The 17790-nt window shown below is 36.0% G+C and overlaps 1 protein-coding gene across 7 annotated transcripts in view; it reads right to left on the reverse strand.

Annotated features, from left to right (window-relative positions):
• ARID4B (AT-rich interaction domain 4B) overlaps positions 1-17790 on the reverse strand; it is a 127046-nt gene that overhangs the window by 60042 nt on the left and 49214 nt on the right. For all 7 annotated transcript variants that reach the window (XR_003430197.1, XM_027093993.1, XM_027093990.1 and 4 more), the window contains exons 4-7: positions 15859-15924; positions 11352-11442; positions 8865-8944; positions 3857-3948 (exon numbers count right to left, since the gene is read on the reverse strand). Coding sequence is in view for 6 of the 7 variants with exons in the window: in XM_027093993.1 (XP_026949794.1) it covers positions 3857-3948; positions 8865-8944; positions 11352-11442; positions 15859-15924 (329 nt within the window). In the remaining variant the exon portion in view is untranslated. The remainder of the gene's footprint in view (positions 1-3856; positions 3949-8864; positions 8945-11351; positions 11443-15858; positions 15925-17790) is intronic.

Consider the following 17790-nt stretch of genomic DNA (forward strand, 5'->3'; position numbering starts at 1 on the left):
TAGTGAGGCGGAAGGAACAGCAAGCAAAGTAAGACTGCAGATGGGCTGCGCTTCATTTCCAACACTAGTAATTCTCAACCTTTCGCCTGCCTTCATACTTTGCCCATGTACAACACAATCCCAACAGCAAATCTTTCATTACACACAGATTCTCAACAGGAAAATCACTAACTCAGAATGTTTGCTAGAGTCTTTAGAAAGCAAAGATAAACTTGCTCAGTGACAACTGCACGCTTTCTTCTCATATACAAGAAAGGGAGACTTCAGGTAAGAAACATAGCAGACATTATTTTAATAGACTATAATTTTCGGTCTTTTTTGGGGGGAGCCGCACTGCACGGCTTGTGGGATCTTAGTTTCCCGACGAGGAACTGAACCTGGGCCCTTGGCATTGAGAGCATGGAGTCCTAACCACTGGACCACCAGGGAATTCCCGTTTGGTCCTTTTTGTAGACCATTCTATGTGAGATTCCATAAATTATCTTATTTAAAAAAATTTTTTACACTTCTGGATGACATCTGTAGAAAGGTAAAATATGTCTAAATATTAGATGCAATTTTTTTCAAAATTAAAAGAATTCTTGATTCAAACACTGTTTTCCCTATAATATGTATATAATATACAATACAGGAATACTGTTTTTAAATTCATAAAATATAGCCCAAAACAGTCCTTCCTGTTGGACATAAGCACTAGTAAGCAGAATTTTTACATACTCACCTATAAACACATTTTTACATGTAAATGAAATCATGTTACATACTAGTATTTCATTAAAATTTTTTCATTCAATACACGATGATGATATCCAGTACGTACATAGTGATTATTTACTACTTAAACCCTTTAAAGGACAGAATTCATTTCACCTTTGCAACAACTCTGAGAGACAGGGAATACTATTATCTCAATTTTACAGATGAGAAAATTGAAGCATGAAAAGACTAAGCATCCTGCCCAAGGTTACACAGCAAAGAAGTGGCAGAGGCAGGAGTCAAACCCATGCCATTTTGCTCCACTGTTCACACTCTTTTATTTCGGGGGGCGGGGGATCATGCGGCATTCTGGACCTTAGTTCCCCGACCAGGGATCGAACCTGTGCCCCCTACAGTGGAAGCACAGAGTCTTAACCACTGGACCACCAGGGAAGTCCCTACTGTTCACACTCTTAGCCACACTTCCACTCTCAAGAGCTGGAGAAGTGGAAAATCTTTGCCAATGAAATAAATTTACATTAAATACACCCACACCTCACTGTTCTGACATCATCAATCATAGTTAATTAAGTTGACTAGGGGCTTCCCTGGTGGCGCAGTGGTTAAGAATCCGCCTGCCAAGGTAGGGGACACAGGTTCAAGCCCTGGTACAGGAAGATCCCACATGCCACGGAGTAACTAAGCCCGTGCACCACAACTACTGAGCCCGCGCTCTAGAGCCCGTGAGCCACAACTACTGAGCCCGCCTGCCACAACTACTGAAGCCCGCACACCTACAGCCTGTGCTCCACAACAAGAGAAGCCACCGCAATGAGAAGCCTGTGCACCGCAATGAAGAGTAGCCCCCGCTCATCGCAACTAGAGAAAGCCCACACGCAGCGACAAAGACCCAATGCAGCCAAAAACAGTAAATAAATAAATAAATTTATATTTAAAAAAAAGACTATAAAGCTACGGGAAGACCCTAATGATCAATGGTAGATAAAATTTTAATTCACAATTGAAGTTATTTTCAGAGATGTCAAAAGATTTAACCTATAAGTGCTTCAGTGAATATTTTATGGCAATATAATAGCCCTCTGAAAAAATTGAAAACAATATTAGATCACAATAACATCTAGTAATCACGAGAGGACTCTTTCATACTAATAATGCCATTACACATTTTTCATCTATTTTCCTTTCTGACTAGAAGACTCATATTTTCAAAGTTATACAAAGAAAAGTAAATAATAGTTACAACCTCAGTATCCTAAAAACAATCAAGTGACCAGCAAGTTACACTGCAAGTGAGAGACATTTTTCACCTATTAATTGAGAAAAACATTTTCTAAAATATTTAGAGAGTTAAGTGAGAAAAAGAAATGCATGGCCCAAATCACTAGTAGGAAAATAAGTAATATTAAATATTTTTTCAATGCAAGGATTAGTCTTTTAATTTCCTCCCTCAAATGAGTCATTATTTATTTCCTGTTAAAACTCATTTGGAAAGTAACTGTAGTACTCTAAATAAAAAAGAGTCAATCAATTGAGTGGGAAAAGGCCTATGGAACATGGGTGAGGTCAAGTCCCGGTCCCTTCCTTCCTGTGTTCCTTGGATTAGTTGCTGTCTCTGAGGCCAATTTCCCCAATTTTTAATAGGGATAAAAATAATACCTACCTTCATGAATTCGCTGTAAGGCTGCAACTAAGCTATATGAGAGAGAGGGCTTACCCAATTTTGATCTCCAAAGCTTAGCCACTATTAGATTTAATACCTAACTCTATTATTTTGAATGAAAGCATTCACTTACATTACAAGTTTCAATAATTCAAGTCAATATTTTTAATAGCTACTCTGACAATATTTGGCTCAGGCACATTAAATTTTTAAAAATTTTATCTGAGTAAAATATTCAAAATCGTTTTTAAACAATTTAACCTCCAACAGAATAAATTAAAAACTACATTCTCTTGCCCCATCCTCTCCCATTTTCTTCTGCTCTGTGGAAGCAACTGCTTTTAACTCTTTCAGCTCTGACAGTTAATACCTTATCTCTAAATAACAGTCCTATACCACTATTTCTATATTTATACATTTTAGACGTCATTGTATTGACTTCCTGTTGCTTACATTTAAGCAACCTCTCTACCCTCCATCCTATTACGATAGTGTTCTTTTCTTATATAATTTTGAGGGGAGAAACTAAGCACCTTTACTATTTTTTTCTCTATCTGTTATCATCATATCTTTAATTTCCCCCCAATGTTCCATCATACTAGATAACAAGTCCTCCCTTTAATAGAAACTTCCATTCCTCCATTCTTCATTCTACTGACCACTAACATCTAGTGTTACTATTGAGAAGTCTGATGCCATTCTGCTTCTCACTCCTTTGCAATAAATTATTTTTTCTTCCTGAAACTGTTTGAAGATTGTTTCTTTCTCTCTGATGACTTGAAATTTCATGACTCTTTGATCCTGTGATCCTTTTTAATTTAAAGCCTTTTGGAGCCTAAGCACATTTCATTGAAAGTAATTTGTTAAATATGCAGAACATGTGTCACAACTGCAAGAAGACATAAAAATAAGTAAGATAGTTAGGCTGTCAGGAAGATTTAAATTACTAAGAAGGGAAAACAAACACGACAGTGATAATAATAGGTGAAATACTGTCTATGACATTAGATAAATGCAAAGGATTTAGAGAGCTCAGAGGAGAAAAAAAACATGTCTGTTTTTAAGGAAAGAGTGGGGAGGCACAAAATGGTTCACATAAATGTGGGAGCATTTCTGGTTAAGAACTGAAGAATGAGTGAGCCGGTGGCATGGAAGGGTGGCATTTAAGACAGAAACAGCATGAATAAAAAACATGACATCAGGAAAACAGAGGATGTATCATTCAGGAAATATTGACTAATTCCATTTTGACAATGACATCAAGATACGTGTAAGGAGAAATGGCAGGCAGATAAATAATATAGCTGTTAAAGTTGACTGAGCATGGAGAACCTCAAGCACCCATGCCAGAGAGTCTGAAAGTACTCTTCCATTCAGTTAGCATTTTGCAAGTTACAATTTAAAATTAATAACTACTAAAACAATACTGGAAGGAGAAATGAATTCAGGTTCAACTAACAGTTATGAAAATGGACTTACATATGATTAGATCTTCTTCCTCTATTTGTTTTCTTTCCTATGACTGGAGTGCCAAAATGTTCAGGGTTGGTGAGTGGGAGCTGGTCTAATGTCTGTGGGTAGGAACATAAACCCATCAAAAGTTATTACGTTGCAAGCTTCTTTTTCTTTTTAAACCAAATCAGTTTAAGAATATGCTTAGATTTTGAGATTTAAAACTTCCCCTGAGGGAGACAAAAATACAACTTTCCTAAAGATAGAAAACTCTCATTTCAAAGATATTAGAATAAAGATGAATGAGCCCATGGCTGGAAAAAAAAAAGTGAAAAGAAATTTAGTTTTTCTCTCTAGATAATTTCATTATCTATTTGAGGATTGACAGACTCCTAAGAATGATTAAAATATAAAACAAAACAAATAAAACTCAGTGGAAACAACAGATTTGAGAGATAAGAAACCTATGTGCAAGTACCTAACCCTTAGGTTGGGCCAACAGCAGCTCGAATTTTTCTTTGCATATAGGGCATCCCAATCCATAAGATAGAATTCTTAGGAAGTAACAGAAACGAAATTATCAGGATAAGCATCAACTGCTTGAGAAAAGGGCTTCAGATATCCTATATTATGACTTTGCAAACATTTTCTGCAGTAAACCTTTCTCCCCCGACCTCTGACCCCACCACCCCCGTCCCTTGCGGCTTGCGGGATCTTAGTTGCCCAACCAGGAATCAAACCCGGGCCCCAGCAGTGAAAGCACCTAACTACTAGACGGCCCGGGAATTTCCTGCAAGAAACCTTTTTTGAAGAAAATGTAAAAATCAGTTTTTCTACAGTTAATATTTTATTTTCCCTTCCTTTTTAATCTGCAACATCCAGTACTGTGCTTGGTATGAAGATAATAATCAACAAATGAACACTTCTTTCTTCTGTTATCACTTCTGTTATCAACTGGTAATTCATGTCAACCCTTTTATCCCTCACCCCATTCAAAAATAATGATTTCCAGGGAAGGAACTGGTTGTTGGTTAAAAGCAGAATGAAGAAAAAGGGATTCTGAAATTCCTTCGTTTCTCCATATCAGAGACTTCTTGGATTTTTCATGCCATTATTTCCTGAAAAGGTTTATATATCTAAAAAGTTAAGGTATCAGTCTGAAGATGCTATCCCAACTAATTCTCTGAATATCAATGTTGGTAATATTCTTACTTTTTCTGCATCTTAATGATTTTCCACAGTTACTATTCCTTTTATTCCTCCATCAGAACCTTTGCTATTGCAGATACTTTTATGAACACAAGGGGAACTAAAGAGCCCAGAAAAACTGTCAGAGTGGAAGTGAGGGTGAGGAACTACTTAGGATAAAGACTTCTCAAAGTTACAAACAAGAATGTTATGAAAGGGTGTCCATCAACTTAAAGATCAGATATCTAAATACAAACTAATGTTAATATTTAAAAGAAAAGTTTTAACTTTTATTTTTAAAACTGAGATAATTTTGTTGAAACAACGATGAACTAAAACATGAAAGGGGGAAGCATATTCACCTATTTTGCATAATTTGTTAGAATATATGTAAATATATTTAAGGTACATATAGATATCCAACAACAAAGAATACAGTACAGGAAAAAGGCAGTAACGATAGACAAAAATCGTAACTTTTATAGGGCTGAAAACCTAACCTTTCAAATTTAGTTTGTAAGTCAGGCATTTAAAAAATATTTGGAGGCAAAAGCTGGCCCAAATACAGTAATATGCCAGACAAAACCTCTTCAGAAATGACCTGTCATTAACTCCTAATTATGCTTCCCAAGGGTGAAAATTTCAAAGTACTGTATTTGGTAAACAGGAAAAATAAATTAATTTGGCTTCATTTTCTGTCAAGCTAACAAAAGAATTAAATGCCCCTCCCCTAAAATTAAGGCTGCTCTCTTGAAAGCAGAGATTTCTATTAAGTACTGTCATTTCTATTTTAAGTATCTGCTAGTCATTTCACTTGATTTAGGAAAGAAAATATACAGGATTTCTGAAGAGTTATCTAGGAATCACATATAGGAATTCTCAAATAAACCACAATCTCTCCCTAGTATGTAAAAAAGAATTAGAATAATAGGAAGCAATATCTCTGTCCCTGGCCCCAATCCTGGAAAGCAGGAACACCTTTATTACACATGACAGAAAAGAGTAAGGGGAGGGTAGGATTTGTCCTGTCTTAAACCAACAGAGCAAAGCCAGAGACTCCTGGCTATATCAAAGGCTCAAAGAAAATTCCACAGGGCCGGGGGAAACACGCTGATAGCCCTGTTACCTAAAATGGGCTGCAGGAAATACGGAGCTGGGATTTCATCTAAATTTTCTTCAGAGTTTTCAACTGCATGTAGTAAATGCACAGAGAGAATACCAGCTGATAAAACTACTTTTGGATAATATTCAAATTATGAATGCTCTATAGAAATACCCAAACACTCCAACAGATGTCAGGAAACAGGCAACATCCTCACTAAGCTGGTTATGGCTAGAACCAGTGATTTTGGTGCGGGAATTCAAACTGACTGACCCGCTTATCATCATCTCTTATCGTGAAAATTTTGAATTTAAGTCTTTGTTTAGGTATGAAGCTTATTAATGGGATTAGTGACCCCCAATACTGCCAAGTGTGATGTGGCTTTTCACTCAAAGGCCAAAGTTATTAGTAATAATAACAATTCTCTGAGCAAACTTCCAAAAAATTAAACCTGTTTTTTGAAAATAGCAGAAATATCAAATAAGGGAAAGAATATACATAGATGGTAGATTAAATATACTCCTGGCCATGTCTCCACAGCTCCTAGTACCCTTAAATTTTTATATTTTTGATTAATTAATGCTTTGTCTCCTTCAAAAGCAAAAAGAAGTTACCCAAGGATAAATTCCACATCTACTTAGCTTACCCATGTATTCCCAGTACCTAGCATAGCACGTGGCATATGGCAATGGGTAAGGAATAATACACCAGTATTCCAATACCCTCTAGCAAAACATACACCAGTATTCCAATACCCTCTAGCAAAACATGAAGTTCAACACACATAGTCACACACAGTAAAACCGATCCTTCCTGAAGTTAAAAAGGATACATTGAGCTACTTGCTCTTATTGCTTCAGCCTTTATACTACAACTGTCTTATGAACAATTCCAACTTAAAATTCTCCTGGCAAATACAAAATTAGTATCTTCGATATTTCTCTGGATTAAATACATAAGACATATACCTTCACTTAGGTGAAAAAAAATCAAGTCTTCAAGTCCCCATATTCATTAACCTACTATAATTATCACATGTTCTAACTAAGGGAAATGAAATTATTTCTAAGAATTACATAAGCTCAGAAAGAATTCTGTTACTTCATCAGTGTAAGAAGCCAAATTCACTGTACTTGTCCAAAGCTACATGTATTTCCTATATTTAAACCTTCACAATTAATTCATCAAATATTTACTGAAGGCTTTTGTGTAGAAAACACTACTGGGAAAAGGAAAGCCCATCAAGATGACAAAAACTTGGCTATTCCGCCAAAACGGCTTACAATTTTATAGAAAAAAAGATAAAAGTAACCAAAAAGACCATAAAATAAAAATAAGAGAAGTGGAAAAGTATCAAAGATATAGAGATCAAATTTGGTTAGAGAGCTCATGAAAGACAGTCATGAAGGAGGAAGCCTTTCTCATGGCCTTCAAAAGAGCAGGGCTCAGCAGAAACCAAGAAAAGAAAGTATGAGCCATAATCTGGAAACACCAAGTAGTCTTATAAGTCAGAAGTACAGGGAAATAGCAGAGTATGAGACTGAAAAGACAGGCCAGAATCATAATACAGAGAATCTGTCCCAAATTCTGAGTTGAAATGGGAATTCATTTACGGGAAGGGAAAATTAAAAAAAACATAAAATAAAGTCTAATAATTTAAAAGAAATATTAAAATTCCCCAAAAAAACACTGTTCTAAATAGTTACTAGAAAAAAGAAATCTTGGTTTGGCCACACTGTGCATTAATTAATATTCATAGGCTGGACTAGAGAATATAATGCTATTTGCAACAAATATGTCCATTTTTAAAATTTTGAATTGCAAGTTACTGATTTACAAAACTTTGTGAACCCTCCACTCTTAGTAACTTAATAACATCTTTCAATTTTAGAGCATGATTTTGGTGCCAAAAAGTGCTGGTTTGAGAACCAGTTCTGATCATCACTTTCATCAACTCTGAGCTGGAGATAAGCATTGTATCTCCCTCATAATGTTGTAAATGCAAGGATGTATGTAAAGCGCTAAGCAAAGTCCCTGGCAAATATGAACACTTCATTTATTCATCCAGCTAATGTTTATTCAGTTCCTACTCTGTGCCAGCCACTGTTCTAGGAATTGGGAAAAAAGTCGTGAAGAAGACATACAAAATCTCTGCCACTGAGACACATTCTAGTGAGGAAGGCAGACAATACATAATTATGCACATATACATATTTTGGTGGTGAGAATGATCTGGGCTATAAAGAAAACTAAACCAACCTTAAAGAGCTATGAGGAATGGAAGGGACTATTTTAGAAAGGGCAGTCAAGCAAGCCTTCTTCAAGGAGAGGCTATAGTAAACGTCAGTGGTTGGCAGCAGGAGTAGTTAGGGATGGCTTGCAGTATCTACATAGCCTTTAATGATGATGGGGTTCAAGTAGATTACAAATGAGACATCTCTTTTCTACAATTATTTACAAATTAAAGGACTCTATAGAAAAGTTGCCTAACGGTAATAAACAATCCCGTTGTTTTTTCTTCATGGACAAATGTTAAAATACATTTTTTTTAGACAAAAAATCCCACAGAGAACCTGGTACTCAAACACAAGGCCTTAAACAGGTTTCACAGACTACACTCTCATGCTGTTATGTATTAATGAATTTTCCTGATTAACAAGTAAGCTGCTTGAGTTGAGAAAGCAAAACTTTCCTGCCCCCGGTACTAAATACTAGGACATGTTCATTCGTTAAGTGATTACTTACTTCACTTTCGGCAAAATGCCTCTCTCCTTTCAGGCACAGTGAAGACCGTCTCAGTGTCTTCTCATCTCCATCATCAAAAACTGTGAGAAGAGGTAGAAATGGCAACTACTGAAGGGTTTTTCAAAGATTAACAAAATGACATAAATTATCATTTAACTTTCTCAGTGCAAACAGAGCTATTGTTTTAAAAGATTAGATCTGAAATTCAGTACACATTTTAAGTTTTGTAGCAAACAACTTCAAGTGTAGAGTATGTTTTCCAATTTCTAGGGAAAAAATATATATATACCTGTAATGAAAACATCTTCCCTGGAACAGAAAACATCAAATGAAAATAAGAAGTTAGCATTTCAGAAAGAAAGCTTTTAAATGCTGATTAATCCTTCTCAATATGGTAAAGAAAAAGCAAATTTTCCTATAGGTAAATACTGACAAATTTACCTAATAAACAAAAAATAACAGTACAAGTTTATATATTCAGACTGCCCCTAAAAATTACCCTATTTTTATTATTTAAAGCAGTGTTTCTCAACCTCAGCACTACTAACATTTTGGACCAGATGGGGACTGTCATGGGGACCTGTGCACTGTGAGATATTTAACAGCATCCCTGGCCTCCAGCCACTAGATGCCAGTAGCACCCCCTTCCCAGTTGTGACAACCAAAAATGTCTCCAGATATTGTCAAATGTTCCCTGGGTGGCTAATTTGCTCTCACTTGAAAACTGCTTATTTAAAGTACTAAAATGTCCCAGAAAATTTGTTGTAAGTTTACATATATACAGAATAGATGTACACATTATGATATAATAATCTTAGCATATACTACATTCCTCACAAATCACGGAAAGAGAGTACCTCTATTTTAAATAAAGTTACCAGGCCTTGATTTTATAAACAGAGGTTTTTGCCAAAAAAACAAAATTAGGTTCTTATATATAATGTGAGCTTTTACATCACAAGAGACTGGATAAATAACTCTTCGTACTTTTTAAAAATGTAGTAACTAAAATAGTCAATGATAAAAGTGTCAATCACGCCTAATTATCAAACAGACTTAACAACACAGAACCGCTCACGGTCCTGTAACCTACACAAATGCAAATATATCCTTAGGCTTCGAAATCAAATTTTCCCTCTCCACCAGGTTTTTGTTCTCATACCACAAAACGTTATCATTACTATTTGAAAGCTCCATCAAATTCTGATATCACCAAAGACATTTTACTAGATGTTTACTCTCATCTCTGAGATCATTAAACAGTAAGAATTTTTACCATTCAATAAATAATACTGAGATAATTACTCTGTTATCAATTTGGAAAAAAATAGTATTTGATCATATTTCAGAATGTTCAAAAAAAACTGTGGGTGAAATAAAAAGCTCTTTGTAAAACAAAAAATAGAACTTTAAATTGAAGAATACATTGGAAAACAAATTTACAACACTGATGGAAGGAAAGCCTTCTTAAACAAGACTCAAACTAAAATGACAAAGGAAAAGGTGACCACAGAAAAATGGACTATGATTTGAAAATTGATAGCAGAGATAAGAGTAAAGCAATAGAAGAACACTGGCAACTGAAGTGGCAAAGGTTAACATTCCCTTTATACATTTAAATATATAAACTCATACCCTGAAAATAAGAAAACGATAACCTTCCCAAGAGGAAAAGGAGCGGACTGGGAAGACACTATAAACTGGCAATTCAAACGAGAGAAAATACAAGTGAAATAATGTTCCTTTCAATAAACATATGAAAATATGTCCAATCTCACTACTAATCATGGGAGGAGCATATTAAAGCAAAACTGAGATACTATTTTGTGTCCAGATGGGCACAAATTTTAAAATATTACTAACATCACATTTGACAAGGGTTAGGACAACCACCACACTTATATACTGTTTATGGAAGTGTAAATTAACAGTCTTTTAGAAAAGCAGTTTTCATAACCTACTACAGCTTTAAAAGGATATTTCCCTTCGATCTATGCCTAGTTCTCAATGTACACACTAGGGAAATATTAGAATAATGTCCATGTACAAAAGACATTCAATCCAGCATTTATTACAACAGCAAGAAAACTGTTTGCATCATGAGTAAGTAACTGGCAAGTAACTGGCAACATCCAATGCTATGAAACATAATATTGCAGTTAAAAAATTTTATCTGTTGCACAACATGAATATTATGAACACTACTGAAATGCACACTTAAAAATGGTTAAGATGAAAAAAAATTTCTCTAAGATATACTCTGAAGTGAAAAAAGTTAGAAATCCAATTGTATAATATATACACTAATTTCAAACTATATGTTATGTACATATTTATGAAATAAATTTTTTAAAGATCTCGAAAGATAAAAAAACATTAACAGTAATAACATGTACGGCAACTAGGGGAGGAAGTAAATCAAGAAAAATCGGCTTTATTTGTATTAGCACTGAAAATATATTTTTAAAAGAAGATGTATTCCCTTACCTACAGTGTACCAACTCGCATCTGTTAATTTATTGATTACAGCTTCTTGATATGCGCCATCAAGATTCTTCACTTCCACAATAGCTCCGACCTAAAGTATTAAAAGAAAAAAAGTTAGGAAAACTTTAAGAAGATAAATGAACAAACTAAAAACTGGCTTTCTTTTTTTAAACTAATTGAGTGCATGATGGTGAAGAATAAAATCACTACTGATGTGATTTGTGTTAAGGTGCCAGCAATTTTACTCACCACTGTTTCTGCACCATCAGTGAAAATGTCAACATAGTGAAAAAGGCAAATAATATCTAAGTATTACTATGAAAATAGTTTTGCCCTTACAATCTCCCTGAAAGGGTCTTGGGAACCCTCACAGGTCTGGGGGTCCCTGTCTGTGAAACTATCTTTGCCCCATATTACGACTCTTCCTTGAAGAAGGCTGGGGAAAAATTAACAAATAACTTTGAGGTTCTCCTTATGAGTTATAATGTACCAATAGTGACAGTCATTTGAAATATTTTCATCTCATCAAGAAAATGCTGATAATTTATATGGTTTATAAATTTATATGGTTTTTATAAGTACATCAAACTAAAACGCTTCTGTACAGCAAAGGAAATCATCAAAAATTTGAAAAAGCAACCTACTGAATGGGAGAAAATGTATTCGCAAATCACATATCTGATAAGGGGTTAAAAACCGAAAGATATAAAGAACTCATACAATGCAACAGCTAAAAAGGAATCAAACAATCCAATTGAGAAATGGACAGAGGTTCTCACACCATATACAAAAATAAACTCAAAATGGATTAAAAACCAGAAACCATAAAACTCCTAGAAGAAAACATAGGCAGAACACTCTCTGACATAAATCCTAGCAATGTTTTTTTGGATCTGTCTCCTAAGGCAAAGGAAACAAAAGCAAAAATAAACAAATGGGACTTAATCAATTAAACTTAAAAGCTTTTGCACAGCAAAGGAAACCATCAACAAAACGAAAAGAGAATCTACTGAATGGAAGAAATATTTGCAAATGATGCAACTGACAAGGTGTTAATATTCAAAATATATTAACAGCTCCAAAATTAATATAAAAAAAGCAAAAAGTCCAATTTAAAAAATAGGCAGAAGACCTGAATAGACATTTTTCCAAAGAAATCATACAGACAGCAAACAGGTATATGGAAAAATGCTCAATATCACTAATCATCAGAGAAATGCAAATCAAACCCACAATGAGATATCTCCAGGCACCTAATGAGAATGGCTTATTATCAAAAAGACAAGAATTAAAAGTGTTGGCCAGGAGGATGCTGGAAAAAAGGAAACCCTCGTGCACTGCTGGTGGGAATGTAAATTGGTGCAGCCACTATGAAAAACAGTATGGAAGGTCTTCAAAAAATTAAAAATAGAACTGCTGTATGATCCAGCAATTTCACTTCTGGGTATTTATCCAAAGGAAATGAAAACACTAATTTGAAAGGATATATGCGCCCCCAAGTTCACTGCAGCATTATTTACAATAGCAAAGATATGAAAACAATCTAAGTATCCATCGATGGATGAATGGATAAAGATATGTGTGTGTGTCTGTGTGTGTGTGTGTGTGTGTGTGTGTGCATGCAAGCGCACGTGCGTATAATTCAGCCATAAAAAAGAATGAAATCTTGCCATTTGCAACGACATGGGTGGACCTTGAGGGCATTATGCTCAGTGAAATAAATCAGTAAGAAAAAGACAAATACCATACAATATCACATATACATGGAGTCTAAAACACAAAACAAACAAAAAACCAAGCTCATAGACATAGAGAACAGATTGCTGGTTGCCAGAGCTGGGAAGGAAGTGCAGGTGGACAAAATGGATGAAGGGGTCAAAAGCTACAAACTTCCAGTTATAAAATAAATAAGTCATGGAGATGTAATGTGCAGCATGGTGACTACAGTCAAGAACACTGTATTGCACGTCTGAAAGTACAGGGTAAGTCTTAAAGTCCTCGTCACAAGAAAAAAAATTTTTTACAACCATGTATGGTGATGGATGTTAACTAGATTTAATGTGGTGATCCTTCTGCAATGCATACAAATATTGAACTATTATGTTGTATACCTGAAACTAATAATGTTATATGTCAATTACACCTCAATTAAAAATAAAATGTATATGGTCTTTGCAGTGATAACAAAAATAAACTTGTTCCAGAAGAGACTGTCAGTCCCACACAATGCCCAAAAGAGGGAAGGAAATGTTGAAGAATTAAAAGAACTTTTTTTTTTTTTTTTTTTGTGGCCGCGCCGTGCAGCACGCGGGATCCTAATTCCCCGACCAGGGATCGAACCCAGGACCCCTGCAGTGGAAGCACAGAGTCTGAACAACTGGACCACCAGGGACTACTGTCAATAAATACACAGTACATTTTTTTTAAATTTAATACTCAAGTGGTCTAGTATTATTTTCATGTGAACTCACTGAAAATATATTGAGATCAAATGACTATCACTATGGGAAGTTTATTTCCTCTAGGAGAAACATAAATGCTAATACTTTCTATCAGCTGATGGAAAGCCACAAAGTACATTAGGGAACAATTCAAAATCTATATACAAAAAAACCCTCCATAGGCAAGAGAAATATTTTAACAATTTTGAGACCGAAATTTAATACACTTGCATACATCAAAATCAAAGTGGTCCTAAGCCCTAATCAAAAACAAAGAAAATTTTAATAAATAAGAAAAACAAAACAAGAAAAATAAACCAACTATGCCACAATCAAACAGGCTGGAGCAATAGGAGAGAAAGATGGCTTGAGGAAACAAAGTTATTGTCTTTCCTATCCCTTGCAACACTGAACATTTTTTGTAGTTGGTACCAGCTAGCCTGTGCCAGGTGAACAGGGCAGTCAGGCAGCGAAGAGCTACGCTGGTGTGCTTATGAGGCAAAAACACAAATAAGTCATGGAAACGTGTGTGTTCTGATCATCCAGGGGGCACAATGCTTCAATGACAGGCTGTGCATCCATCAGAACTTGGTCTGCCATTACTGGCTGCAAGACTTCAGCCAGAGTACTTTACCTCCCACCTCCCTTCACAGTTTCCTCTTCTGTAAAGAGCTATTATGAAGGTTACATAAGATCATATGTGCAGAGGACTTAGCACAGTACTAGCACATACTAATAAGTGCTAAATAAATGGCGGTTAACATCAAATTATACATGTGCCATGTTTTTGTCCTTTTGTCCCTACAAGTGATATACATGGGCATGTAAAATTAAAGATGGCACCTATAGGGACTTCCCTGGTGGTGCAGTGGTCAAGAATCTGCCTGCCAATGCAGGGGACATAGGTTCGAGCCCTGGTCCGGGAAAATCCCACATGCTGCAGAGCAACTAAGCCCGGGCACCACAACTACTGAGCCCGTACTCTAGAGCTCATGAGCCACAACTACTGAAGCCCGCATGCCTAGAGCCTGTGCTCCGCAACAAAGGAAGCCACCGCAATGAGAAGCCCGCGCACTGCAATGAAGAGTAGCCCCCGCTTGCCGCAATTAGAGAAAGCCTGCACACAGCAACGAAGACCCAACGCAGCCAAAAATAAAATAAATAAATTTGAAAAAAATGGCACCTATAAAACAGAAAGGGTGGAAAATAATTTTCACAAGGCAAGATTAAAAAAACTTACAAGTTTTAGTCCTCCATAGTGCCTACTATATATGCAAGGTACTAATGTCCTGGGGATCCAATTAAAAGTTTTTAAATCAACCACCAACAAAAACTGGCAGATACACACATCTATCTAGTTCTCTGGAAAGTACAGCTTCATTAGGAAAGGATTTTTCTTGCATCTACAAATGTCTCTTCAATTCTGTTAGCATTTCTTAAAATTCACCCAGCTAGGCCAATGTCCATTTCAGACATTCTAAAGGACCAAACAGCACACAGTGGCTACCCGCACATTCCCTTTAGCTTGCTCACTAGTGGAAAGTAAAGCAGCACTAATTTCACTGGCCAATGAAAACTAATGCAAAGAAATGAAACTATCTGTATATATGAACATATTCATCACTTATAACTGCCTGATGACCCTTTAACAATTTCATATGCCAGTAGTTGCTTCAAAGAATTAAAAGCTCTGAGGATTTGTTTTGTTTTGTTTTCTCAATTTTCACATCATCATGGAACTTACATCAGCTGATCCCTAGTTCACCACCTATTATTTCCGGAAATTGTACCTTTTAATAAATGAAACATGGTGAGACCAAAACAGATGAGTAAATAAAAAGCAATCAGTTTTTCCTTGATGTTCATTTCACTTCTGAACACAGGTTTTACTGTCATATAGGTTTTATTGAACACTAAGTCTACTTTTTTTCTATTAGTCTATTCAGAGAGAATTACATATTTATCAACTCAATAACAGAGTAACCAATGAATTTTTTAAAAGACTGAGATAATGACTGTTTCCCACTGAAGCATTACAAGTAATAATGAATAAATAAATGAATTACCTTTAGTGGGCCTTTTATGTGGTCATCCTGAACTTCCACTGTTGAAGAATCATGTCTAAATGTTACCTAAAGATTATAAATTTAATTAGCCACCAAAAAAGTAAAAACAGCAACACAAGCTCGTTAATGCATGAATTCATTTTTATCATGACTAATCTAAACAAATGGCTGCCTAGTTTATACAATATCTCAATCCCTAAGTAGATTAACTGAAAAATTTCTTATTTAACAGACAACTTCCCAGACTAATTTACTTGATGATTTACATATCATATTTTATTCAATACTATTAGTTGTGAGTTTAATTGTATAATTTCTTTTCCTACAAATGAGGAAAAAAGAGGTGGCAATCTTAGGCTATTAGGTACTCTACCATTTTGCGAAGGCCTCGCTTAGTAATAAGCAGTAGCAAAAAACACTTACTGACAGCCAAGTATCAGGCTCAAGCATCAAACATATTAATCTTCACAACAACCATATTAGGTAGGTATGATTATTCCCATTTTGTTGATAAGAAAACTGAGGAACAGAAAGTGTAAGTAACTGGTCCAAGATCACAGAACTAGTACCATGGTGGACCTGAGATGCAAACTCAGGCCAACTAGATCCAGAACTTTACTGTACTCTCCCTCTGTATCAGTATAGAAATCAGAGAATGGGAAACCAGATGTGAGGTAAGTTAAAATAAAGGGATTGAGTTTAAATATTTAATTAGTTGGTAAAAAACAAAACAGCTTCCAGTACTCAGTATGGAAAAGGTTGTTTTTCTTATACAAAGCAAGAGTTCTTACAGGGATTGAACCATTAATGTGGTCTTATCTGATATGTGTGGTAATCAATTTAGGTAACAGGGTCACAAACCAGCTATGAAAGGAGATGTCCTGTACTCACAGCATCCCAGGTATTTCTGTCTCACACAACACACTACTAAGCTTTATTTAAATTATGTGTGTAGATATCTGTGTCATTCACTAGGCTGTAAGCCACTTAAGAATGGAGACCAAGTCTTAATATTAGAGTTTCAATACCTGATACCATGCTTGGCATGTAGTAAATGCTCAATAAATGAAAACTGATGGGGAAGGAGTGTTGTTCTTCTTCCCCAGAAAAATGTATTAACTCTGAATCATAAACTAATTAAACTGATATAGAAATATACTACCTTATCTGTTGAGAAAATCATTAGCTTTGAATTATAAAAAGATTTTTAGAGCAGCCCAAAAAACTAACAACAAATTTTAGATCGCCACTACTTATAAGACACAAGGCACAAGGTACTGGCTGGCACTCTGTGCCATCAGCAGAAGCAGTATAGACTGTTTTCTTCCTTTCAATGACAGCAAGAAATGGCAGGACTGCTATGTGTCATTTTGCTGGTTCATTCATTACAGAGACACCCAGCTGAGATTATAAATCACAGCTAAAATCCAGTGAAGCATGGGTCCTGGAGTAAGACTGCTCCTGCCCAAAGGAACACCGTTTCTAACCAGCACAAAAGTGTTATCTGTAGGCCAAGCTCTGCTAAGGAGGGTCTCTACCAGCAGGGAGAGATTTTTGTCTAATTCATGTTAAGGTGTTACATGTGCTAGCAGTAGCTCTGTCTGAAAGAGTGAGAAAACTGATAAAAAGCTTTCTCTTCATCTCTAAGATAGTAATGGCAAAACATGAGTGCTCAGGGAACACCGCTATATGAAGTCAGGAACAGGAAAGGCCACTATAAGAGCTCACGCGCAGCAAGCATGGGAAAACTAAGGACAGGGTGGGAGGGCTTCCCTGGTGGCGCAGTGGTTGAGAGTCCGCCTGCCGATGCAGGAGGCATGGGTTCGTGCCCCAATCTGGGAAGATCCCACGTGTCGCGGAGCGGCTGGGCCTGTGAGCCATGGCCGCTGAGCCTGCGCGTCCGGAGCCTGTGCTCCTCGACGGGGGAGGCCA

This window comes from Aethalodelphis obliquidens, unplaced genomic scaffold, assembly GCF_003676395.1.
Source record: "Aethalodelphis obliquidens isolate GAN/ISIS:26980383/991018 unplaced genomic scaffold, ASM367639v1 scaffold87, whole genome shotgun sequence".
NCBI classification, from domain to species: Eukaryota; Metazoa; Chordata; class Mammalia; order Artiodactyla; family Delphinidae; genus Aethalodelphis; species Aethalodelphis obliquidens.